The sequence below is a fragment of the Nerophis ophidion genome, linkage group LG24 (assembly GCF_033978795.1).
Source record: "Nerophis ophidion isolate RoL-2023_Sa linkage group LG24, RoL_Noph_v1.0, whole genome shotgun sequence".
NCBI classification, from domain to species: Eukaryota; Metazoa; Chordata; class Actinopteri; order Syngnathiformes; family Syngnathidae; genus Nerophis; species Nerophis ophidion.
In genome coordinates, this window is record NC_084634.1 from 11284768 (window position 1) to 11311682 (window position 26915).

Sequence of the window (26915 nt, forward strand, 5' to 3'; positions counted from 1 at the left end):
TGCTTGGGCTGCCAAAGTATAGGAATGTGTGGCATCCATTATACACACACATATACAGTACACACCCACACACACGTACATTATACACACATATACAGTACACACCCACACACACGTACATTATACACACACACGTACATCATACACACACATATACAGTACACACCCACACACACGTACATTATACACACACATATACAGTACACACACACACATGTACAGTACACACACACACACATATACAGTACACACCCACACACATGTACATCATACACACACATATACAGTACACACCCACACACACGTACATTATACACACACATATACAGTACACACACACACATGTACAGTACACAAAGTTATGCTGGGGCTGCCGAAGTATAGGTATGTGTGCCAAATGTTACAAAATTAATTGATTTACAGTGTGTCTAGATTAATGTTTGCTTCACTCCTGTGAAACTCCTGCGTGTGAAACAAAAATTGAGCTGTTTGGCCACAATACCCAGCAATATGTTTGGAGGAGAAAAGGTGAGGCCTTTAAACCTAGGAACACCACTCCTACCGTCAAGCATGGTGGTGGTAGTATTATGCTCTGGGCCTGTTTTGCTGCCAATGGAACTGGTGCTTTACAGAGAGTAAATGGGACAATGAAAAAGGAGGATTACTTCCAAATTCTTCAGCTGTGGACGGGACTCTCGCTGCTGTGTTGGATCCGCTTTGGACTGTACTCTCGCGGCTGTGTTGGATCCACTATGGATTGAACTTTCACAGTATCATGTTAGACCCGCTTGGCATCCATTGCTTTCGGTCCCCTAGAGGGAGGGGGTTGCCCACATATGTGGTCCTCGCCAAGGTTCTCATAGTCATCATTGTCACCGACATCCCACTGGGTGTGAGTTTTCCTTGCCCTTATGTGGGCCTACCGAGGATGTCGTAGTGGTTTGTGTTGTAGTTTGTGCAGCCCTTTGAGACGCTAGTGATTTAGGGCTATATAAGTAAACATTGATTGATTGAGGACAACCTAAAATCATCAGCCTGGAGGTTGGGTCTTGGGCTCAGTTGGGTGTTCCAACAGGACAATGAACCCAAACACACGTCAGTGACAAGCTACAATGTAAATAGTCATGAAAATAATTAATAACAATATTAATTTTGATTCATTATTATTTTTTTAGCCATGATGGTTTTTAAAGAAAATAAACAGCCTGCCTGGCAGCTTTGTGTTATTAGAGTCAACATTTTGTTACATTTCACCTGTTTGCTTTGTAGTTCATGAAATGTCTTTATAAAACATGCTGTCATAAAAAAAAGAGGTGTTTTCCTGTGGCCACACTTTGGACACCACCGCTCGATCCAGTCTCCTACACAGCGCTCATGTCTTGGTGTGCTTCTCCTAGGGTGAGCGATGAGAAGGATGCCCGAGGATACCTGCAGGCTCTGGCCACCAAGATGACCGAGGAGCTGGAGGGCCTGAGAAACAGCAGCCTGGGAGCAAGAGCCACGGTGAAAAAAAACACACTTGGCACACTGGGCATACTGGACAAGCTCATCACCACGTTGTTGCTGTCGCAGGACATGCCTTGGAAGATGCGTCGCTTTGCCAAGTTGGACATGTCGGCCCGCCTGGAGCTGCAGTCTGCTCTGGACGCGGAGATCAGAGCCAAGCAGAGCATTCAGGACGAGCTGAACAAAGTGAAGGCCAACAACATCTCCACAGAATGGTAGGAAGACTCTTCTCCAAGGTCACACCCTGGCTCACATCCGCCGTCTTCTCACGGCTCCACACTTGACTCTGATCCACCAGCAAACTGCAGGATGTGGAGAGCAGGAACCAGGAGCTTCTCGCTGAGATCGACAGGCTGAAGAAGGAGACTGAGGAGCTGCGGATGCGCAGAGGTGCAGTGTGCACATATGTAGTACGCACTTTAGAGATGCGCCGATAGGCAATTATATCATCCGCGTCACCAAAATCGTCATCCACCCGCCGTCCGCCGAACCAACATTTTATCGAGACCGTACCCGCCCGCCAAATTACATCAGAGGTTTGCCACCTTCACCACTCACAGAGCTATTTAAAACTGTTTCATAGAGAAATGTAGTCAATTGGAGCCGCTTACGTTCTCGCGACTATATAATAGCGTTCATCCTGATGACAAGAATATGGGCGTGCTGTGAAGCCATTGCCTTAGACACCTTCAACAACATGTATGAACCGATTGTTGGTCCAGCAACATGTTGTGTGCAGCTTCCGCAATCACACGTATGAGATTGAAAGGCATACTGGGTGATACAGAGTACACTGATGGTTGTGATATAAACAACTTTAACACTTACTAATATGCACCACGCTATTAAGCCACACAATACAAGATTGACAAACACATTTCGGGAGAACATCCTCACAGTAACACAACATAAACGCAACACAACTAATACCCATAATCCTTTGTATTCATGACACTTCCTGAATATATTTTAAACCCCCCGCGCCCCCAACCCCCGCCTTACCTTACCTATTACACATATATAGTACACACGTACAGTGAACACACGTACAGTTCACATATATAGTACACATGTACAGTACACATATATTACACACATGTACAGTACACATATATGGTACACACACAAACAGTACACATATATAGTACACACACGTACAGTACAAATATATAGTACACATGTACAGTACACATATATTACACACATATACAGTACATACACACACGTAAAATAAACAGACATATACATTACACACATATACAGTACACACACATTCGTACAGTACACACATATGTACAGTACACACACATATACAGTACACACACATGTACAGTATACAAGGATTTGCTTGGGCTGCCAAAGTATAGAAATGTGTGGCATAGATTTTACACACACATATACAGTATAGACACACACACACGTACAATATTCACACACATATACAGTATACACACATGTACATTATACACACACACACAGTACATTATACACACATGTACAGTACACGCACACATGTACAGTACACAAAGTTATGCTGGGGCTGCCAAAGTACAGGTATGTGTGTCAAATGTTACAAATTAATTAATTGCAAATCAAATGTTGCTTGGAGTCATGAATGAAGAATCCATATGAGTAGGAACGTTATGGAGTACTAAAAGATTGTACCAATTGTACTTCCAGTGGGTTTAAAAAAAGGTTTAGAAAAATATATAAATTAAAAAAAAGTGTGAAGTTGAAGGCAGTGAGCGAATTCGTCCAAAAGATGGCGCCATAGCACAAAATACAACACACCTGTTTTAGTGTGTTTACTTTATAGCCTGCCGTCGGTAAAGAAAACTACTTAGATTAGCCGCGCAGTTTTATAAGCCGCAGGGTCCAAAGCGTAGGGAAAAAGTAGCGGTTTATAGTATGGGATTTACGGTACTAATAATCGAGATTGTAGATTATTTGCAGAGAAATTTTCTAGAGTGCAAATTACCAAATGTTGTCAGAGCTTTTTAAGAGTAAAAAAAAAAAGAATGATCCGTGTCGTACATCAACATCGTTGTGTACTAATGGTGTCAACCTTTTCATGTTGTCATGTGTGTATTTGTTGTCGGTAGGTGTCAAGCACCAAGATTCCCAGAATTCCTTCTTGGCTTTCCTCAACGCTCCCACTTCTACGCTGGACCAGTTTGACGTGAGTGCTCACCAGAGATCTTCCCATACTATGGACGGGGAATAACAAGCCCGTCACTCGATAAAAATCACCATCTTCTTTTTTTAAACATATTTTTATTCTTTCCACCTTTGCTTGATTTTGTCCTACCTCAGGACTCTTATTCCTCCTCTTCATCTTCTTTAATTGAGTTTTGGGAAGACGTAAGTTTCCTCGGTCAGACAGAATGTTTGTGTGTGCGCTTTGATGTCGGAGCATACAGTAGTGTCTTCCAGAGGTGTCCAAAGTGCGGCCCGGGGGCTTTTTTTCTTTTTCTTTACATCCTCAGGACAAAATAAAAACCTCCCGCATTACAACACAACACAAAAAAAATCGAATACGCAATTTTGGCCAAAGTTGCGTGTGGAATGCTGAAATGTGCAAGCCAAACGCTAACGTTAGCATGCTGACACTTACAATGTGTCAAGTACCAAGATCCCGACTGAGCTGTTCAGATGTAAAATTGGATAGAAAAAAAAGTTAGCATGCTACAGTAATCGTGGCATGTACTAAGTTTTACGACTGAGGCGTTTCGATGCAAAATTGGTTTAAAAAAAAAGTTAGCTCGCTAACAGTTAGCATGTTTCATGTACAAACGTATACGACTGAGCCCTTTGGATGTAAAATTGGCCCAAAAAAGTTTGCATGCTAACAATTAGCATGTGTCAAGTACTAAGTTCCCGATTGAGCCGTTCAGATGTAAAATTGGCTAAAAAAAAGTTAGCATGCTAACAATAATTATGGAAAGTACCAAGTATTACGACTGAGGCGTTTGGATGCAAAATTGTTTACATTTTTTTTAGCATGTTAACAGTAATTGTGGCAAGTACCAAGTTTTACGACTGAGGCGTTTGGATGCAAATTGGTCAAAGAAAGTTTGCATGCTAACAGTTAGCATGTGTCAAGTACCAAGTTCCCAATTGAGCCGTTCAGATGTAAAATTGGCTAAAAAAAAGTTAGCATGCTAACAATAATCGTGGTAAGTACCAAGTATTACAACTGAGGCGTTTGGATGCAAAATTGTTTACAAAAATGTTAGCATGCAAACAGTAATTGTGTCAAGTACCAAGTTTTACGACTGAAGCGTTTGGATGCAAATTGGTCAAAGAAAGTTTGCATGCTAACAGTTAGCATGTGCCAGGTACCAAGTTCCCGACTGAGTCGTTCAGATGTAAAATTGGCTAAAAAAAAGTTAGCATGCTAACAGTAATCATGGCCAGTACTTAGTTTTACGACTGAGGCGTTTGGATGCAAAATTAGTTTAAAAAAAAGTTAGCTTGCTAACAGTTAGCATGTTTCATGTACAGAGTTATACGACTGAGCCCTTTGGATGTAAAATTGGCCAAAAAAAGTTTGCATGCTAACAATTAGCATGTGTTTAGTACCAAGTTCCCGATTGAGCCGTTCAAATGTAAAATTGGCTAAAAAAAGTTTGCATGCTAACAATTAGCATGTGTCAAGTACCAAGTTCCCGATTGAGCCGTTCGGATGTAAAATTGGCTAAAAAAAAGTTAGCATGCTAACAATAATTGTGGCAAGTACCAAGTATTACGACTGAGGCGTTTGGATGCAAAATTGTTAAAAAATTTTTTAGCATGCTAACAGTAATTGTGGCAAGTACCAAGTTTTACGACTGAGGCGTTTGGATGCAAAATTGGTCAAACAAAGTTTGCATGCTAACAATTAACATGTGTCAAGTACCAAGTTACAGACTGAGCTGTTCAGATGTAAAATTGCCTTAAAAAAGTTAGCATGCTAACAGTAATTGTGGCAAGTACCAAGTATTACGACTGAGGTGTTTGGATGCAAAATTGTTTAAATTTGTTTTAGCATGCTAACAGTAATTGTGGCAAGTACCAAGTTTTAAGACTGAGGCATTTGGATGCAAAATTGGTTTATAAAAAAAAAAAAAAGTTAGTATGCTGAGCCGTTTGGATGTAAAATTGGCCCAAAAAAGTTTGCACGCTAACAGTAAGTATGTTAAAATACCAAGTTATACGACTGAGGCATATGGATGCAAAATTGGTTAAAAAAAGGTAGCATGCTAACAGTTAGCATGTGTCAAGTAACAAGTTAAAAGACTGAGGTGTTTGGATGTAAAATTGGCCAAAAAGGTTTGCATGCCAAAAGTTAGCATGTGTCAAGTACAAAGTTATTCGACTGAGCGTTCAGATGTAAAATTGGCAAAATAAAAAATTAGCATGCTTCAGTAAGAATATGTCAAGTACCATTTTGTATGACTCTGAAGCTTTCTGATGCAAAATTGGCTCTAAAAGTTAGCAAGCTAACAGTTAGCATTTGTAAAGTACCAGGTTATACGACTGATGTGTTCGGATGTGAAATTGGCAAAAAAAAAAGTAAGCATTAGTCATATAACAAGTTATACAACTGAGGCGTTTGGACGCAAAATTTGTTTTTAAAAAATTAGCATGCTAACAGTTAGCATGTGTCAAGTAACAAGTTTCACGACTGAGGCGTTTGGATGTAAAATTGGCTAAAAAAAGTTAGCATACTAACAGTAAGCATGTCTCAAATACCAAGTTATACGACTGAGGCGTTAAGATGCAAAATTGGTTAAAAAAAAGTTAGCATGCTAACAGTTAGCATGTGTCAAGTAACCGGCTATAACACTGAGGTGTTTAGATGTAAAATTGGCTAAAAAGGTTTGCATACTAACAGTTACCATGTCTCAAGTACCAAGTTATACGACTGAGGCGTTTGGATGCAAAATTGGTTAAAAAAATGTTGCATGGTAACAGTAAGCGTGTCTCAACCACCAAGTTATACGACTAAGGTGTTTGGATGCTAAATTGGTTAAAAAAAAAGTTTGCATACTAACAGTTACCATGTCTCAAGTACTAAGTTATACGACTGAGGCGTTTGGATGCAAAATTGGTTAAAAAAAAAAAGTTTGCATGCTAACAATAAGCGTGTCTAAAGTTTTAAGTTGTACATCTAAGGCGTTTGGATGCAAAATTGGTTCAAAAAGTTAGCACGTGTCAAGTACCAAGTCATACGACTGAGTCAAGGTCACGTTCGATTACGATTCAGGAGCTACGATTCGATTCAAAATGGATTTTTCATGTATTTTGATGCAGTTTTATATTTATCCTGTAAGCGTTTATCACCTGCAACTTTGCCTTTGAAGTAAGAAATTGGCATCACATGCAATCAGCCACATTTGACAACTGTCTGCATTACTTTAATTACAATAAATAAGGCGATTATCGACGTTTAGTCATCGATTTCATAGTCATCCGTGTCCGAATTGCGACGCGTCTAAAAATCGATTATTTCCCCCACCTGCGACTGAGGCAAAAACTGAGTAAAACTGGCTAAAAAACGTTTGCATGCTAATGTTAGTAACTCTGCCTGAGTTTCAGCCAATCAGTGGCTTTGATTGTTTTACTTTTGTTTTTGCTTCTTTTTGCCATTTTTGTGCTTGAAAATGCAAAAAAATTTATGTAGAATTTGTTTTGTTAGCGGTAACACAAAGCTAGTTTAGCATAATTTTTTTTACCTGGGTTGTTTTAGTATCTTTTATGTATACAAAATGTAACACAGTGGCCCCCGCATCCACATCCTTCATGTGGCCCTCTCTGGAAAAAGTTTGGACACCCCTGATGTAGTGTGTGTGTGTGTGTGAGAATGTGAGTGAGTGGGAATCTAAATGTATGGGCTGCAAAATATGTCAACTGTTGCATTTTAAATTATGACATTGGTTTGAAGATATATAAAATAAATAGTTTAAATATTGTTATAATAATAATAGTTTAATAATGTCATTGCCACGGATCAACCTAATTTAGTGGGGACTAATCACATACACTCATATAATAGTGGCAGCATTTATATAAAAGGACGGAGCAGGTGGCATCATTGTTATTAACTTCTTGACTTTGTTGCCCTAATAGGCGAGTAATCAAACAAGGGCTGGGCGATACAGCTAAAATCCGTATCACAATACAAGTGTTTTATATATCGGTCGATATCGATAATTATTGAATTTTTTTATGACTTATGGGAATTAAGGAGCAGGATAAATCTTTTCTTTTCGAATGTAAGATTTCTCTGAATGTAATGCCCTCAGCTATCAAAGCAGAAAGGAAATGTCAACACAAGCATGGAAAACATAATAGCTAGAGATGTCCGATCATATCGGCAAGCCGATATTATCGCCCGATAAATGCTTTAAAATGTGACATCGGAAATTATCGGTATCTGTTTCAAAAAAGTAAAATTTATGACTATTTAAAACATCGTAGGGAGAAGAACAGAGCGCCAATAAACCTTAAAGGCACTGCCTTTACGTGCCATCGCAATCACATAATATTTATGACTTTTCACACACGCCACACGCAAGTGAATGCAACGCATACTTGGTCAACAGCCATACAGGTCACACTGAGGGTGGCCGTATAAACAACCTTAACACTGTTACAAATATGCGCCACACTGTGAACCCACACCAAACAAGAATGACAAAACACATTTCGGGAGAACATCCGCACTATAACACAACAGAACAAATACCCAGAACCCTTTGCAGCACTAACTATAACAATATACACTCCCCGCTACTCCCCACCCCCTACCTCAACCCTGCCCACCTCAACCTCCTCATGCTCTCTTAGGGAGAGCATGTCCCAAATTCTTAGCTGCTGTTTTGAGGCATGTTGGAAAAAAAATTTGCACTTTGTGACTTCAATAATAAATATGGCAGTGCCATGTTGGCATTTTTTTCTATTACTTGAGTTGATTTATTGTGGAAAACCTTGTTACATTGTTTAATGCATCTAACAGGGCATCACAACAAAATAAGCCATAATAATGTGTTAATTCCACGACTGTATATATCGGTATCGGTTGCTATCGGAATCGGTAATTAAGAGTTGGACAATATCGGGATATCGGCGAAAAAGCCATTATCGGACATCTCTAATAATAACAATGTAAACAAAATAGTAAAATCCCAATGAACACTTGACAATAAGCTCTTAAAAATAAGGAATATGTACGAAAAGATTCGTAACGTGCAAAAAAATAGTGCAAAATGTGAAAATGTAAACAGAGAACCGTGAAAAGAACTATTATCTGCAGGTTTAGTGCCAGGGAATAACAGCTGTGTAACATTAATTTGCCCTGTTTTATTTAATTATGAAAAGGAATTTTTAGTAGGCAGTAAATTTTTACATATTATTTTTGTATCGATGGACATCAATAATTAATGATATTTTTTATGACCTATGGAAAATTCGGATCAGGATATAAATAAAAGTGTAACTTCCTCTGATTATAATTCTTCAGCAAACAAGGCGAAAAGGAAATGTCAACACAAGCATGGAAAACACTCAATGTAAACAAAATGGTAAAATCACGTTGAGCACGTAACAAACTCCTAAAATGAAGGCGCAAAAATAAGGAAAATGTAAGAAACGATGCTTCATGAAGTGTAGGAAAAGAGTGCAAAGTGTAAAAAAGTATACGGAGAAACGTGAGAACTATTTTCTGCAGGTTTAGTGCCAGGTAATAACGGCTGCGGAAAATGTATTTGGTCTGTTATTATTTAACTATGGAAAGGATATTTTTTGTCACGCAGGAGACCCCAAGAGTGACAAGCGGTAGAAAATGGATGGCTGGATGGATGGCGTGATTATTGAAACATTATTATTGTATTGGTCAAAATCCATAGTTATTGGAATTTTTTATGACTTTGGGAAATAAGGAGCAGAAAAACACACAAATTAGTAGGTGGACACGTGAATCAGATTACAGATTGAGATACGCATCTGCAAATAGTTCAGCTACTATAATACTTCCAACATGGCCCACATGGTTTTCTAGTCGCTGTACTGACCCACCCTGCTGTTTCCTTCCTGTGACTGCGTCCTGACCTCCTAACTCGTCCGTAGACCCCCAGTGCTCCTGGACTAGTTTGAACCGACCCTAGTCTGTGTCGATGTGTTTGCAGCTCTGTTAAAACCATCTTCTTCTTTATTTTTTTTGATATTCCATTCTTTCTTTGTCTCTGCCACGCTGCGCCTCTCTCCCTGCCGCTGAAGCGCTCGCCATCCGCCGGGTCGGCGAGCAAAGGCAGACGTGTAAGCAGCACCACGGCGCTCCGTGACCACTCACTTCCAGTTTTGAGTCGCCCATTTCTTTCTGGGGTTCATGCTTTGCAGTTTTGTACACGTACATGGGACATAATATACTAAGAATTAGGGATGTGCCGATCAGTATCGGACAGTTTGCATGAAGTGTTTGATAGCCATTGCTGATTAATGTCTTTTTAACGTGGATCACAAACGCAGATTCCTTATTTTTAGTCATCCTGCTGACCAGTGGCTAGCAGCTGTGTCAGCACACACAGTGGAGCTAACAATAATCACCTTCATTACAGCAAATAGGTTGCATTTCTTTGTAGGGCTGTGAATCTTCGGGCCCCACATGATTCAATTTGATTAGATTCTTGGTGACTGATTCGATTTAAAACGATTCTATGATTAAATACATTCCTCCATAAAATAAACAGCTCTGCTACATGTCTATATGACTATAAAGAAAACTGTTTTTATTTAATTAAATTCTACCCATACATTTAAATAAATGGCGGAAAATGACGATTAAATGTTTTTTGTTTTTTTTATTTGGATCGATTAAGAATCGTTACACATAAGAATAGCGATTTATTCGAAAATCTGTTTTTGAGTTGACACCCGCATTTCGTAGTACCGTAAACAGGGGTGTCCATACTTTTTCCTTCGAAAGCCACACAATAGTGATGTGCGATACCACTGATTCATATATATACAGTGGGGCAAAAAAGTATTTAGTCAGCCACCGATTGTGCAAGTTCTCCCACTTAAAATGATGACAGAGGTCTGTAATTTTCATCATAGGTACACTTCAACTGTGAGAGACAGAATGTGAAAAAAAATCCAGGAATTCACATTGTAGGAATTTTAAAGAATTTATTTGTAAATTACGGTGGAAAATAAGTATTTGGTCAACCATTCAAAGCTCTCACTGATGGAAAGAGGTTTTGGCTCAAAATCTCACGATACATGGCCCCATTCATTCTTTCCTTAACACGGATCAATCGTCATGTGTCCCTAGCAGAAAAACAGCCCCAAAGCATGATGTTTCCGCCCCCATGTTTCCCAGTTCTTGTTCTTGGGATGCAACTCAGTATTCTTCTTCCTCCTCCAAACACGACAAGTTGAGTTTATACCAAAAAGTTCTATTTTGATTTCATCTGACCACATGACATTCTCCCAATCCTCTGCTGTATCATCCATGTATCCATTTTGGTATAAACTCAACTCGTCGTGTTTGGAGGAAGAAGAATACTCAGTTGCATCCCAAGAACACCAGACCTACTGTGATGCATGGGGGGTGGAAACATCATGCTTTGGGGCTGTTTTTCTGCTAAGAGGACAGGACGATTGATCCGTGTTAAAGAAAGAATGAATGGGGCCATGTATCGTGAGATTTTGAGCCAAAACCTCCTTCCATCAGTGAGAGCTTTGAATGGTTGACCTAATATATATATATATATATATATATATATATATATATATATATATACGGATAAGTATATATACGTGTATATTTATATATATATATATATATATATATATATATATATATGCGTATAAGTATATATACATAGATATATACATATATGTGTGTATAAATATGTGTATGTATATACATATATATATATATATATATATATATATATATACACACATATATATATATATATATATATATATATATATACATATATGTGTGTGGATATATAGATAGATATATCTATGTCTATATATATATGTGTATATGTATATATATGTGTATATGTATATATATATATATATATATATACCTTTTTTTTTTTTTTAATTACAAAATGGATTTATAATCGGGATTCAAATGTGCACCGCTAGTATGAAGTAGTTTTTACTTTAGTTATTGTGTACTATTGACTTTGTTGTGCTCAAACATGTACGTGATAAAAGAGAATAGATAGATAGAAAGTAATTTATTGATTCCTACAGGAGCGTACCCTCAGGAAAATTAAGAAAAAGAAAGAGTTTAAAATTAAAGGGTCAATATCACTCAGCATAAATACATGGAATGATTTACAGTTAATACACATATTTGGTATGGGCCGAGTGGGACGATGGGTGTGGCATTGGGCTGCATAACCCCTGATGGGAACCATTGCCATGCATGTTTGTGCTTCTATATCTGTCCTTTGGCATCCTTGTTTTCATAACTGTTGACCGAGAAATCTCCCAACATGTTCGTCTTCTCTCAGGTGGAATCCATGGACAACTTCACTCTCTCCAACACTCCATCCCGGGAAGATGAGCCCAAGTCCCGCCTCAAGACCCGCTCACGGTCACCCTCCACGGCCAGCGACATGGAGCCCACGGAGGTGAGACCTGCACCCAGCCAAGTGACCACCATGCTGAAACATGTTTGTCTGCCATGTTGATGAAACGTCTCAGCATACTTCATTAACTCAACTATTGGCCACATGGCTCAAATGTCCTCGGAAAACTTAAGTTGGCTGCAAGTCCAGGGTCAGCTAAAGTATCGATGCTTTGATACCGGCGAGCAAAAATGTAATTTGACGTGGAAGTCTGTCACCAATGTGGTGCTTGGGGTTGGTCCTGGCTTATAAAAAAACACTTGTAGAAGTATGAGTCTAGTATAAGTGCAGGTGTGCCGTGTCACAACACATCTCCCAAACTTTGCCAGGGAAAAAGAGGTGGCGGAAAGGACCCACTTTGTTGCTACATTTAGCGAGTAGAGCAACATATCAAAAGTGAAAGAGAGGTGTGTCAGGTTTTTATTCGATAATCAAATACTAACCGCCATAAAAAGTATACGCAAGTGAGGGCATAGATCCGCCACCACAAGCCCAGGGAGTGTGGATTACCACAGAATCTTTGGGCACCTTACGATTCGGTTCTGATTTAGGGGTGTGACAATTTGGTTTGATATGTAATAATTACAATGAAAGTTTTCAGGTTACAGGTTATAAAAGCTCATTTTGGTTGCTTGGAAAAGGCCTACAAACATGTGTCTCTTTACTAATTGACTACTATAAAAATGTTACATTTGATTCTTATGTGTATGTGTATATATATATATATATATATATATATATATATATACACACATGTATATGTATAAATATATATATATATATATATACACACGTATGTGTATAAATATATATGTACATGTATGTATGTGTGTGTATACACACATACATTTGTGTGTGTATATATATATATATATATATATATATATATATATATATATATATACACACACACAAATTATTGTATGTGTATATATATATATACACTATATATATACACGTGTGTATATATAAATATATACACATTTATGTATGTATATATATGTATATATATATATGTATGAATATATTTATACATGTATGTATATATATATATATATATATATATATATATATATATTTGTAAATAAATATTTTTTTTATTATTGTGACTTGATTTAGAATCTCAATGAATGAGAATCAGCAATTTGGATGTGAATCGATTTTTTTGTGCACCTTTAATCGATACTAAGGAATTGAAAAATATGTGTCTTTTAATATATATTTTAGCTTTTTTATTAGCTTATTTCTTTACAAAAACTGAGCCATAATCATGAAAATTACAATAAAAACATATCTCACTTGTAATACATTTATATAGTTTCACATTTGAAATGTAACTTATTTATTTTTTACATGATATCTACACATTCTGAGGTTGTCCTGTATAGTTAGCTGCTCAAACTGATAATTAACTTATGTTGCTGGGCAGGAATCTTAAATACTTGAAGCACTTTTCCACAAAGTAGTCAATTTGTTTGTGGAAGTTCATACTGCAGCTTTTGGTATGGACAAGTATAATTGTGATATTGTGACAGCCACACCTTTTCATTGCTCTGTGTCTCGTCCTCCAGTTGATGGATCATTCTCCTCGTGCAGTGCAGACCCCCACCATGCGCTCAGGAGGGTACGGCAGCATTGGTCGGTCCTCCCCTAAGGTGAGCCCGTTTGCTTATTGCCGCCATCCAGCTCACTTTTGGCTCTCTAACATGATGGAGTTGTTTGTCTTGGAAGCCAAAAGCCCACCAGTTTGTGGTGAAGTCATTCAGCTCGCCCACCAAGTGTAACCAGTGCACGTCCCTCATGGTGGGACTCATACGCCAAGGCTGCACCTGCGAAGGTAAGACTTGGAGCCACACACAGACACTTGATGAGATCTACTTGACAGGTGCACTTTTATTGGTTTTGCCCTTCTTAATTGCTTGTTTTTTGGTTGTTTGTATTACAACTGCAACATAACTACATCAGCAAGATACATTATGTACACATGGTAAAAGTATAAATTTTTTTTAATATAATTTGTGAATTACTGTATTTTATAGTCTATAGAGCGCACTGGGATATAAGCCACACCTACTAAATACATTTATTTTTATATTTTTCCATGTATAAGCCGCACCGTACTATAAGTCACAGATATATATATATTGTGAAATTGGTTATTTACACAGACATTTTTTTTAAATGTTTATTTACATACCTTAATTGTTTCCAAACGGTGTCTGTAACACATCAGTAAAACGGTTTATCAAGCGGGGATGTATATTGTAGCGTGCCAGAAGAGTTGGTGCTGCAAGGGGTTTTGGGTATTTGTTCTGTTGTGTTTATGTTGTGTTACAGTGCGGATGTTCTCCCAAAATGTGTTTGTCATTCTTGTTTGGTGTGGGTTCCCACTGTGGCGCATATTTGTAACAGTGTTAGTTTTTTTATACAGCCACCCTCTGTGTGACCTGTATGGCTGTTGACCAAGTATGCATTGCATTCACGTGTGTGTGTGTGTGTGTGTGTGTGTGTGTGTGTGTGTGTGTGTGTGTGTGTGTGTGTGTGTGTGTGTGTGTGTGTGTGTGTGTGTGTGTGTGTGTGCGTGTGTGCGTGTGTGCGCGTGTGCGCGTGTGTGTGTGTGTGAAAAGCCGCACATATTGTGTGATTGGGCCGGCAAGCCCCCAATATTGTTGTTTGGGTATAAATCGGGAGAAATACGGGAGAATGGTTGCCCCAGGAGATTTTCGGGAGGGGGACAGAAATTTGGGAGTCTCCTGGAAAAATCGATGGGTTTGGCAAGTATGACTTGGAGACGCAACTGCTCTGTACTTCTCCCTACGTCCGTGTAAGTCATAAATGTTACTTTTTGAAACCGATACTGACAATTTCCGATATTACATTTTTAAAGCTGATAATATCTGCAGTCCGATATTATCGGACATCTCTAGTTTTCAGGTCTTAAATTTGGCCGGAATTGGGCTGGTTCCATTTCTCCTTTGTTTTTGTGTTTGTTTTCTAATCCAAGCCATGTTCAGCCTTTTTGTCAAAGGTGTTTTTGGCAAATAACAAATGAGGCCACACTTTGTACACCCCTTTTAATCATGTACATAAATACCGTCGATATTCATGCACTTTCCAAACTACTTCCTGTTTGTCTTTTGGTGCAGTGTGCAACTTCTCCTGCCACGTGACATGTGCAGACAAGGCTCCAGCTGTTTGTCCCGTTCCACAAGATCAAACCAAAGGACCACTGGGCATCGACACTCAGAGGGGCATTGGTACCGCCTACGAGGGCCACGTCAGGGTGAGTGCCGCTCGCAAATAAGTACCTTCACAGTGAAAGTACAAGGTGTGTCACTGTGCACTTACTTTGGTATCACCAGACATTAGGGGTGGGAATATTTGGGCACCTAAAGATTTGATTCGATTCCTAGGGTGACTATTCGATTCATAGGAAGAAGTGGTTGGATACTCAGGCTGTGAATCTTGAATCTTGTTCATTTCACTGCTGTGCAACTATTTTTTTTTTTTTTTACAGGATTTTCGAGATAAATGGGAGGTGTGACACCGGACAGTAGTTTAGCAGGAAGTCAGATTCTTGGGGGTCACTATTGGATTCAATTCTTGGGTGTAACTATTCGATTTATTTCTTGGGGGTAACTATTCGATTCAGAACAAGTGGAGGGTGGATAATAGGGCTGTGATTATTTGGGCACCCCATGGTTCGATTTGATTCTTCGGGGTAACGATTTGATTTGATTCTAAGGGGTGTAGCAATGCGATTCAATTCTTCGGGTGTAATGATTCAATTCGATTTTTTTTTAAGGTTTTGATTCGATTTTTGGGGGAAACGATTTGATTTTTAGGTGAAACGGTTCTCTGGGGTAATGATTTGATTTGTTTTTGGGAGGTAAAAATTTGATTCAGACCAAGAAGAGGGTGTATACTAGATCTGTGAATATTTGGACACCACTCGATTTGTTTCAATTCTCCAGGGTAACAATTTGATTCGGTTCTTGGGAGTAATGAGTCGATTCAATTCTTGATTTTAATGATTCAATGCGATCTTTTGAAGGTTTGGATTCTATTCTTGGTAACTATTGGATTCTCAGGGGGAACGATTCGATTATTGGGTGTCACGATTCAGTTCGGTTTTTGGGTGTAATGATTCGATTCTTGGGAGTAACAAATTGATCCGATTCTTGGGGGGTAACAAGTCGATTCGATTCTTGGGTGAAATAATTCAATTTGATTTTTTTGTAGGTCTTTATTCGATTCTTGTTAACGATTCAATTTGATTCTCGGGGGTAACGATTCGATTCTTGGGTTTAAAAATTCAATTTGCTTTTTTGGGTGTAAACGAATCGATTCTTGGGGTAATGATTTTATTCGGAACAAGAGGAGGGTGGGTACTAGGGCACCACAAGATTTGATTCACTTCTTATTGGTAATGATTTAATTCGATTCTTGGGGGTAACTATTCGATTTTATTCCTGTGTGTAACTATTCAAATCGATTTTTGGGGTTTTTGGTTTGATTTTTTGGTAACAAATAGATTGGATTCTTGAGGTGTCCAAACTTTTAGCCTGTACTGTATATATATAGTGTGTTACAATGTTATTCACACGTGTTATATTACTCGCGCATGTTGCGCTACTACGTGTTACGATATTATCCACGTGTGTTACGATATTATGCACGTGTGCCACGGTTTTATTCAAGTGTATTACGATATTATTCACGTGTGTTACGATATTATTTACGTGTGTTACAATATTATGCACGTGTGTTATGATATTATTCACGTGTTATGATATTGTGCACGTGTAGTATAATGGTATTCATGTGTTATATTACTCACATGTGTTATGATATTACTTACGTGTGTTAGGATAATATTCACGTGTGTGTCTAAACATTTGAAGGTGCCCAAACCAACGGGGGTGAAGAAGGGCTGGCAGAGGGCGGTGGCGGTGGTGTGCGACTTCAAACTTTTCCTCTACGAGCTTGGCGAAGGCAAGACAACGCAGCCGAGTGTCGTCGTGAGCCAAGTCATCGACATGAGGTATGACCTCATAATTCATTCACCCTCTCATCCAGGCAGGCTGTATCACTTCATACGCTCAGTATTTGTTTACAACAGATTAGGGTAAATGAAAAAAACGTACCACTGATCTTTTTTTTTAAGGAAAAAAACGGCAGCTTAGTTGCCAGAATTTTACACAAATTTTTGGTGGTGTAAATTGTTAATGTAGATTGAAAAAAACTATACGGTCGTTTTTTGCGGGAAAAATCTGTTGACTGAGCTGCCAGTTTTTTTACCGTAAAATCTACGGATGTTGTTTTTACGGTGTATTACTATAAATGTAAAAACGGTACCACATTTTTTTACGGTAAAAAACTGTCAGTTCACTTGATAACGTTTTCATTTACAATATTTTGCTGTAAAGAAAAACCCCCACTACTTTACTTTACTTTTTACTTTAAAATTCTGCCAACTAATCTGCTGTATGTCTTACAGTAATATTTTAGGTGACTTAGCTGCCAGTTTTTTTTATACCTTAAAATACAATGTGTTGATGTTTTTACAGTGAATTTTATGAAGTTTATGAACTTTACTATGAAAAGTAAATGGAATAATAGTACCACATCTTCTTTACGGTAAAAAAAACTGGCAGCTCAGTTGCCACAATAAAAAAAACAAACTCTGGTACTATTTTTCATTTTTTATAATATGTTGTAAAACACTGTACATTTTATGGTACAATTCTGGTAATGGAGTTGCTAGTTTTTTTTACTATGAAATCTACAGATTTGTTTTAAGTGTACGTAAAAAATGTATATGTATATATATGTATTTATATATGTATATATATATATAAATATGTATGAATATGTATGTTTATAAATATACATATATATATGTATGTATATGTAAATGTGTTTATACATATATATATATATATATATATATATGTATATGTGTTTATAAATATACAGTGGGGTAAAAAAAGTATTTAGTCAGCCACCGATTGTGCAAGTTCTCCCACTTAAAATGAGGACAGAGGTCTGTAATTTTCATCATAGGTACACTTCAACTGTGAGAGACAGAATGTGAAAAAAAAATCCAGGAATTCACATTGTAGGAATTTTAAAGAATTTATTTGTAAATTATGGCGGAAAATAAGTATTTGGTCAATAACAAAAATTCAACTCAATACTTTGTAATATAACCTTTGTTGGCAATAACAGAGGTCAAACGATTACTATAGGTCTTCACCAGGTTTGCACACACAGTAGCTGGTATTTTGACCCATTCCTCGATGCAGATCTTATCGAGAGCAGTGATGTTCTGGGGCTGTCGCCGAGCAACACGGAGTTTGAACTCCCTCCACAAATATTCTATGGGGCTGAGGTCTGGAGACTGGCTAAGCCACTCCAGGACTTTCAAATGCTTCTTACGTAGCCACTCCAACGTTGCCCGGGCAGTGTGTTTGGGATCATTGTCATGCTGGAAGACCCAGCCAGGTTTCATCTTCAAAGCTTTCACTGATGGAAGGAGATTTTGGCTCAAAATCTCACAATACATGGCCCCATTCATTCTTTCCTGAACAAGGATCAGTCGTCCTGTCCCCTTAGCAGAAAAACAGGCCCAAAGCATGATGTTTCCACCCCCATGCTTCACAGTAGGTGTGGTGTTCTTGGGATGCAACTCAGTATTCTTCTTCCTCCAAACACGACGAGTTGAGTTTATACCAAAAAGTTCTATTTTAGTTTCATCCGACCACATGACATTCTCCCAATCCTCTGCTGTATCATCCATGTATCCATTTTCTACCCCTTTTTTTAAGGAGCCCAAAGCGCTTTGACAGTATTTCCACATTCGCCCATTCACACACAAATTCACACACTGACGGCGGGAGCTGCCATGCAAGGCGCTCACCAGGACCCATCAGGAGCAAGGGTGAAGCGTCTTGCCCAAGGACACAACGGACGTGACTAGGCTGGTAGAAGATGGGGATTGAACCAGTAACCCTCAGATTGCTGTTACAGCTACTCTACCAACTCATATATATATATATATATATATATATATATATATATATATATATATATATATATATGTCACCCTCTTATGGCAAACATAACTGCGAAGTGGTCTTCAACGAAATCCAGTTTGACACCTGATCCAGAAAAAACTGAACAGTCCTGTTTTAAGTGCTGAGAATAAAATCAATGAGAATATCCTCTTTGCTCTTCCAGGGACGAAGAGTTTTCAGTCAGCTCCGTCCTGGCCTCCGACGTCATCCACGCCAGCCGCAAAGACATCTCCAGCATATTCCGCGTGAGTTATTTTAACCCTTCTATACATGATACCTCTCCCCTTTATCTATAAGCATGTTGATGCTGAAGAGTGCAGGGCCAAAACCAAACCCTGTGGAACTACACACGTTACCTGAATATAATCCGAGTTCACGTTGTTATGGGAGATGCATTGCATCCTGTCGGTACTATATGAGTTAAACCAAGAAAAGGCTCAGTCTGACATACCAGTACGTGTTTTGATATGTGCTAATACGCCTCCCGAAGGAGGTGTTTAGGGCACGTCCAACCGGTAGGAGGCCACTGGGAAGACCCAGGACACGTTGGGAAGACAATGTCTCCCGGCTGGCCTGGGAACGCCTCGGGATCCCCGGGAAGAGCTGGACGAAATGGCTTGGGATAGGGAAGTCTGGGCTTCCCTGCTTAGGCTGCTGCCCCCGCGACCCGACCTCGGATAAGCGGAGGAAGATGGATGGATGAATGTTATGATCGACGATTTTGAACGCAAGTAGTAGTAACATGGATGACGCGTCAGCATTCATAGTTAGCAATAGATAATTTTGGTGAAGGTCCACAGAGATTGTTAGACGCTAAGTGTTTATTTAGCTGCTGTGCAACAATTTTTTTGAGGATTTTTGAGATAAAGGGGAGGTGCGTCACTGGCCGGTAGTTTACCATGAGGTCAGGATCGAGGTTAATATTTTGAGCAGAGGATTAATAAATGCTGTATTGAATGCTAGAGGAACAATACCAGAGAAAAGGGGATAAGTTAATATTATAAGTTAATATATTTTCCACTTTGCATCAGTCCATCTTTGATGAGCTCGGGCCCAGCGAAGCATTTCTGGGTGTTGTTGATAAATGGCTTTGGCTTTACATAGTAGAGTTTTAACTTGCACTTACAGATGTAGCGGCAAACTGTAGTTACTGACAGTGGTTTTCTGAAGTGTTCCTGAGCCCATGTGGTGATATGCTTTAGACACTGATGTTGCTTTTTGATGCAGTCTTGCTGAGGGATCCAAGGTCACGGGCATTGCCGTTTACGTGCAGTGATTTCTCCAGATTCTCTGAACCTTTTGATGATAATACTCTTCTGTCACAACACTGTTTCTTCTAGTAAGTGCCGTGTGTGTGTTGACTCATGTACATGGAGCGCTGTAGAATTTTTTTATTTTATTCATCGTCGAAACAGTAGAACCGCTATGACCTACCTTGTCATCCACCTCTTGCTAGCAGTTTTTTCCTCTTTAGAAGGCACAGACACAACAATCTGTTTCATGTGGAACGTTTCTAAGAGGCCTAGAATTGTGCAATAAAAAGTTCCATATCCTTGGTCTCCACAGGTGACGGCGTCCCAGCTCTCCCCCACCAGCAGCCACAAGCCCTCCATCTTGATTCTGGCCGACAGCGACCAGGAGAGGAACAAGTGGGTGGGTCTCCTCAATGAGCTTCACCGCATCCTCAGGAAGAACAAGCTGAAGGAGCGCTTCGTCTACGTGCCCAAGGAGGCGTACGACAGCACGCTGCCGCTCATCAAGACCACGCAATCTGCGGCCATCATAGGTGAGATGCCACCTGCTTGGAGATGATAGGATGATGTCATCTTCATCATGGAGCAGCAATTAGAACGGGGGGGGTGGGTCCAAACTTCTTCTACTGAGGGTCACATGCTGAAAAATCTAAACATTATTTTTCATTTTCAAGATCAATATAGTATTTAATTTTTTCATTCTTCAAGTTTAATCCCCGAGGGGTGAAAAATAAAATCTTATTATATTCAAAGATTATATATTATATAATGACGCTTAAATCTCTCGATCAACTTGAGATCTATTTGTCGCTTTATGTTTTTTATTACCTTCATGTTTTTCGTTTGTTTGTTGTATGCCCTTTTTTGTCAGAGACTACTTTATTTTATGGCAAACACACAAAATATGCAATATTTTACCAAAATAATAATCCAAAGTGGAATATTTGATGTTAGGTAATTGGAGCCTTAAGTATGTCAATAATTCATAACATTGATTTTTTTTTTTTTTTTATCATTAATTTGGAGCAATGACAGTTTTAGATTAAAAAAAATCTCACTAAAATTCTTGTGTACCCAAACAGATCCCACTCGTAAAAAAATGCATAATTGTCAAGATCAACTTCATATCTATTTGTCAATTATACGTTTTTATAACTTTTGTTTGATTTAAGCACTTTTTGTCAAAGATATATATTTTTTTGAATTACAAGCACACAAAATATGCAATAGTTTCCCTCTAAAAAATGACTAAGTGTAATATTTTATGTGAAGTTTTTACAGCCAATATTTCATAACATTGGTTTTGATCCCGCCCCTGCGATGAGGTGGCGACTTGTCCAGGGTTCACCCGGTTGTAGCTGAGATAAGCACCAGCGCCCCCCGCGACTCCAAAGGGAATAAGCGGTAGAGAATGGATGGATGGATGGATTTTGATCCCACAAAGTCTTGGGGATCTAAAATGGTCCCACTCATCAAAGTGTTAAAAGTCATAACATGTGTTTGTACTTTTTTAAAACTTAAATGTCTTGATCAACTTCAGATCTGTCCTTTGATTTATAATTTGTTATTATTGTTAATGTAGTTTTGTTGTTGGTTGTAATGACAAACACACAAAATATGCAACATTACACCAAAATAATATTTAAAAGTGGAATATTTGATGTCACATAATTGGAGCCTTAAATAAGTCAATAATTCATAACAACATTGATTTTTTTATTATCATCACTTGAGCAATGACAGTTTTTTAAATGAAATAAAAAAATCTCACTAAAATTCTTTGGTCCCAAAACAGGGTCCCACTCCTAAAAATGTTTAAAATTATATATATTTTTAAGTTTCCAATGCGTAAATCGCTTGATCAACTTCAGATCAATCAGTGAATATTTTTTTTTATCATTTTTGTTTGATTTAAGCCCTTTTTTAGTTTTGTATTACAAACATACAAAATATGCAATATTTTCCGTCCAAAAAACATTTCAAAGTGGAATATTTGATGTGAAGTAGTTAGAGCCTTAAAGATGTCAATAACTTTTAACAACATTGATTCATTATTATTTTTTGAGCAAAGACAGTTTTAAAGTTTAAAAAGAAATCCCACTAAAATTCTTGGGGACCCAAAAGGATCCCTCTCATAAAAAATGTTACAACAAATTTTTAATTTTACTTTCAAGGCATATATCTCTAGACAAACTTTAGATCTATTTGTCAATTACACGTTTTTGTCAGAAAAAAAACTTTTTTTTTTTTTTTAGCAAACAGAAATCTTAAGAAAATGTCAAAGTGGAAATATATAATGTGAAGTAACTAAAGACTTAAAGATGTCAATAATTCATAACATTGATTTTATTCATTATTATTTTTTGAGCAATGACAGTATTAAATGAAAAAAAAATGTGTTATTAATCAAAATTTCACCTCATTAATCTTTTATTGCACATATTTATGTTATTTAAATTAAATCAACATTTTATTGCGGGTCGGACTTTGTACTCAACACTGACCTTCATGTCGTCTTTCTGCCCTCAGATCATGAGCGTGTGGCCCTGGGCAACGAGGAGGGTCTTTATGTGGTCCATGTCACAAAAGACGGTAAGACCCAGATCCAGGATCAGGCATGACCTACAAGTATAATCCACAATCCATGCTGATTGCAGAAATCATCCGTGTGGGCGACAACAAGAAGGTGCACCACATCGACCTGATCCCTCATGAGCAGCTGCTGGCCGTCATCTCGGGCAGGAACCGACACGTGCGCCTCTTCCCCTCGCAGGCCTTAGACGGCCGCGAGATCGAGTCCTACAAGCTGACCGAGACCAAGGGCTGCCAGACCGTAGTCTCCGGGCCCGTGCGAAATGGCTCGCTCACGTGTTTGTGTGTGGCCATGAAGAGGCAGATCATATGTTACGAGGTACTAAGATCGCGTCAGTCTTTAAGTACGAGATTAGTCTTGCCCTCGTAATAAGATCGTGTCACTCTTTAGGTACGAGGTTAGTCTTGCACTCGTACTAAGATCGCGTCGGTCTTTCAGTACGACGTTAATGTTGCACTCGTACTAAGATTGTCAGTCTTTAAGTACAAGGTTAGTCTTGCACTCGTACTAAGATTGTGTTAGTCTTTAAGAGGTTAGTCTTGCACTCATACTAAAATCGTGTCAGTCTTTAAGTACAACCTTCATTTTAGACTCGTACTAAGATTGGCAGTCTTAAAATATGAGGTTAGTCTTGCACTCGTACTAAGATTGTATCAGTCTTTAAGTATTAGGTGAGTCTTACACTAGTAATAAGATTGTGTCACACTTTAAGTACAAGACTAGTCTTGCACTAGTACTAAGATTGTGTCAGGCTTTAAGTACAAGACTAGTCTTGCACTCGTACTAAGATTGTGTTAGTCTTTAATTACGAGATTAATCTTGCACTCGTACCAAAATCGCGTCAGTCTTTAAGTACGAGGTTAGTCTTGCTCTTGTACTAAGATTGTGTCAGGCTTTAAGTACAAGACTATTCTTGCCGTCGTACTAAGATTGTGTCACTCTTTAATTACGAGATTAATCTTGCACTCGTACCAAGCTCGCGTCAGTCTTTAAGTACAAGGTTAGTCCTGCACTCGTACTAAGATTGTGTCAGTCTTTAAGTAAGAGGTTAGTCTTGCACTCGTACTAAGATCGCGTCGGTCTTTCAGTACGACGTTAATGTTACACTTGTACTAAGATTGTCAGTCTTTAAGTACAATGTTAGTCTTGGACTCATACTAAGATTGTGTCAGTCTTTAAGTACGGGATTAGTCTTGCACTCGTACTAAGATTGTGTCAGTCTTTAAGTAAGAGGTTAGTCTTGCCCCCGTACTAATATCGTATCAGTCTTTAAGTACAACGCTAATTATGGACTCTTACTAAGATTGTCACTCTTTAAGTACGAGGTTGGTCTTGCACCCGTACTAAGATTGTGTCAGTCTTTAAGTAAGAGGTTAGTCTTGCACCCGTACTAAGATCGTGTCAGTCTTTAAGTAAGAGGTTAGTCTTGCCCCCGTACTAAGATCGTGTCAGTCTTTAAGTACAACGTTAATTATGGACTCTTACTAAGATTGTCACTCTTTGACTACGAGGTTGGTCTTGCACCCGTACTAAGATTGTGTCAGTCTTTAAGTACAACGTTAATTATGGACTCTTACTAAGATTGTCGGTCTTTAAGTACCAGGTTAGTCTTGCACTCGTACTAAGATTGTGTCAGTCTTTAAGTACGAGGTTAGTCTTGCTTTAGTACTAGGATTGTGTCAGGCTTTAAGTACAAGACTAGTCTTGCACTCGTACTAAGATTGTGTCAGTCTTTAATTACGAGGTTAATCTTGCACTCGTACCAAGATCGCGTCAGTCTTTAAGTATGAGGTTTGTCTTGCACTCGTACTAAGATCCTGTCAGTCTTTAAGTACAACGTTAATTTTGGACTCGCACTAAGATTATCAGTCTGTAATTATGAGGTTAGTTTTTCACTCGTACTAAGATTGTGTCAGTCTTTAAGTACGAGGTTAGTCTTTCACTCTTACTAAGATTGTGTCAGTCTTTAAGTATGAGGTTTGTCTTGCACTCGTATTAAGATCGTGTCAGTCTTTAAGTACAACGTTAATTTTGGATTCGTACTAAGATCGTCAGTCTTTAAGTACGAGGTTAGTTTTTCACTCGTACTAAGATTGTGTCAGTCTTTAAGTACGAGGTTAGTCTTGCACTAGTACTAAGATTGGGTCAGGCTTTAAGTACAAGACTAGTCTTGCACTCGTACCAAGCTCGCGTCAGTCTTTAAGTATGAGGTTAATCTTGCACTCGTACTAAGATCGTGTCAGTCTTTAAGTATGAAGTTAGTCTCGCACTCGTACTAAGATTGTGTCAGTCTTTAAGTAAGAGGTTAGTCTTGCACTCGTACTAAGATCGTGTCAGTCTTTAAGTATGAAGTTAGTCTTGCACTCGTACTTATATTGTGTCAGTCTTTAAGTATGAGGTTAATCTTGCACTCGTACTAAGATCGTGTCAGTCTTTAAGTATGAAGTTAGTCTCGCACTCGTACTAAGATTGTGTCAGTCTTTAAGTAAGAGGTTAGTCTTGCACTCGTACTAAGATTATGCAAGTCCAACATGTCTTCATCTGCTGCAGGTCAACAAGAGCAAGGCTCGTCACCGTCGTCTGCGGGAGCTTCAGGCTCCTGGGATTGTCCAGTGGATGGGTCTGCTCAACGAGCGCCTCTATGTGGGCTATCAGTCCGGCTTCGCTCGCTACAGGTACAGAAGAACCCAACAGTAGATTTGACAGAAAAAAACTGACAGTTTTATTGCTAAAATGTAACTGTGTTTTTAACGTCATATGTTGTACCACTGTTTTTTTTAACAGTAAAACACTGACAGCTTAGTTTCCATTCCAGACTTTTACAGTAAAATTTATAGCGTTTTTTATAGCATATTACTGTAAATTGAAAAAAAAATGCATTACCGTTTTCCAATTTTTTCGATTGAGCTGCAAGTTTATTTACGTGGAAACATGTGGCACCATTTTTCATTTTACAGTAATACACTGTATAAACAATTGTACGTTTTACGGTAAAAAAAAAACTGGCAGGTCAGTCGACAGTTTAAAAACAGTGGTATAGTTTTGTTTTCAATCTTGAGTTTCTTTAGTTTTAACCAGCAGATTAAAAACAACATCAAAAATGGTAGGCAGGGTTTGTATGGGTGCTCAAAAACATCAAAAATGCTTGGATTTTAATGTTGTCTTTTCAAGGTTTGAAAAATGCTAGATTTTTGGGTGAAGTGCTTGTAAATGCTTGGACAAGTTCATCATATTTCTCGGCAGTCCGACTCAATAGGCTAATTATAAAATGGCAAAACATAAAAAAAGTTTCCTTAAAAATCTGTTGGCTTTGCACGAGCCCTTACATTAGGTTGTTATCATACCAGAACTCTGTGTCGCCCCCAAGAGGACAGTGGTGCATCAGTCTATCATGCCGGGAGGTTTACGTTTAAATGAACATTGGACGGAAAATGAAAAGTACAAACTATGGGTAAAACGTAGACCGTATACACATGTAGCCTGCTGCAAAGTATGCAAAAATAAATTAATTAGCACTTTTCGGATTTGTTGGCATTGTGAAGGTCATTTGTAATTTTTAACCTTTAATGTCAATGATTTAGAGTTTTTATGCATCATGGTTCGATTTATTTTTTGCTCCATAATTTGGGTTGTCTACTTAACTTGTCTGACTACCTCAGTTAAAGCAAACAAGTTACATTTTGTTGTTTTGGTTAATTGAATTAAAAAGGTTACATTATTGGACTCGTTTGTATTGTGAAGGTCATATAATGTGTAATTTGTAACCTTTTTCACAACTTAGAGCTGAGTTAAATGAATGATTTTGTAGTTTTTACACAACATGGTTGTATGCATTTCTTGCATTACT

General features: G+C 38.3%; 1 protein-coding gene across 4 annotated transcripts in view; it reads left to right on the forward strand.

Moving 5' to 3' along the window:
• Positions 1–26915, forward strand: part of cdc42bpab (CDC42 binding protein kinase alpha (DMPK-like) b) — a 254069-nt gene that overhangs the window by 210424 nt on the left and 16730 nt on the right. For 2 of the 4 annotated variants that reach the window (XM_061886128.1, XM_061886130.1), the window contains exons 20-35: positions 1398–1503; positions 1573–1721; positions 1805–1896; positions 3609–3685; positions 3820–3867; positions 9766–9804; positions 12027–12146; positions 13715–13798; positions 13875–13980; positions 15290–15426; positions 17048–17187; positions 19386–19467; positions 20789–21008; positions 23005–23067; positions 23133–23386; positions 25619–25743. In XM_061886128.1, coding sequence (XP_061742112.1) covers positions 1398–1503; positions 1573–1721; positions 1805–1896; positions 3609–3685; positions 3820–3867; positions 9766–9804; positions 12027–12146; positions 13715–13798; positions 13875–13980; positions 15290–15426; positions 17048–17187; positions 19386–19467; positions 20789–21008; positions 23005–23067; positions 23133–23386; positions 25619–25743 — 1842 coding nt within the window. Of the gene's footprint in view, positions 1–1397; positions 1722–1804; positions 1897–3608; positions 3686–3819; positions 3868–9765; positions 9805–12026; positions 12147–13714; positions 13799–13874; positions 13981–15289; positions 15427–17047; positions 17188–19385; positions 19468–20788; positions 21009–23004; positions 23068–23132; positions 23387–25618; positions 25744–26915 lie in introns of all 4 variants that reach the window. The other 2 variants (XM_061886127.1, XM_061886129.1) reach the window with 2 other exon arrangements.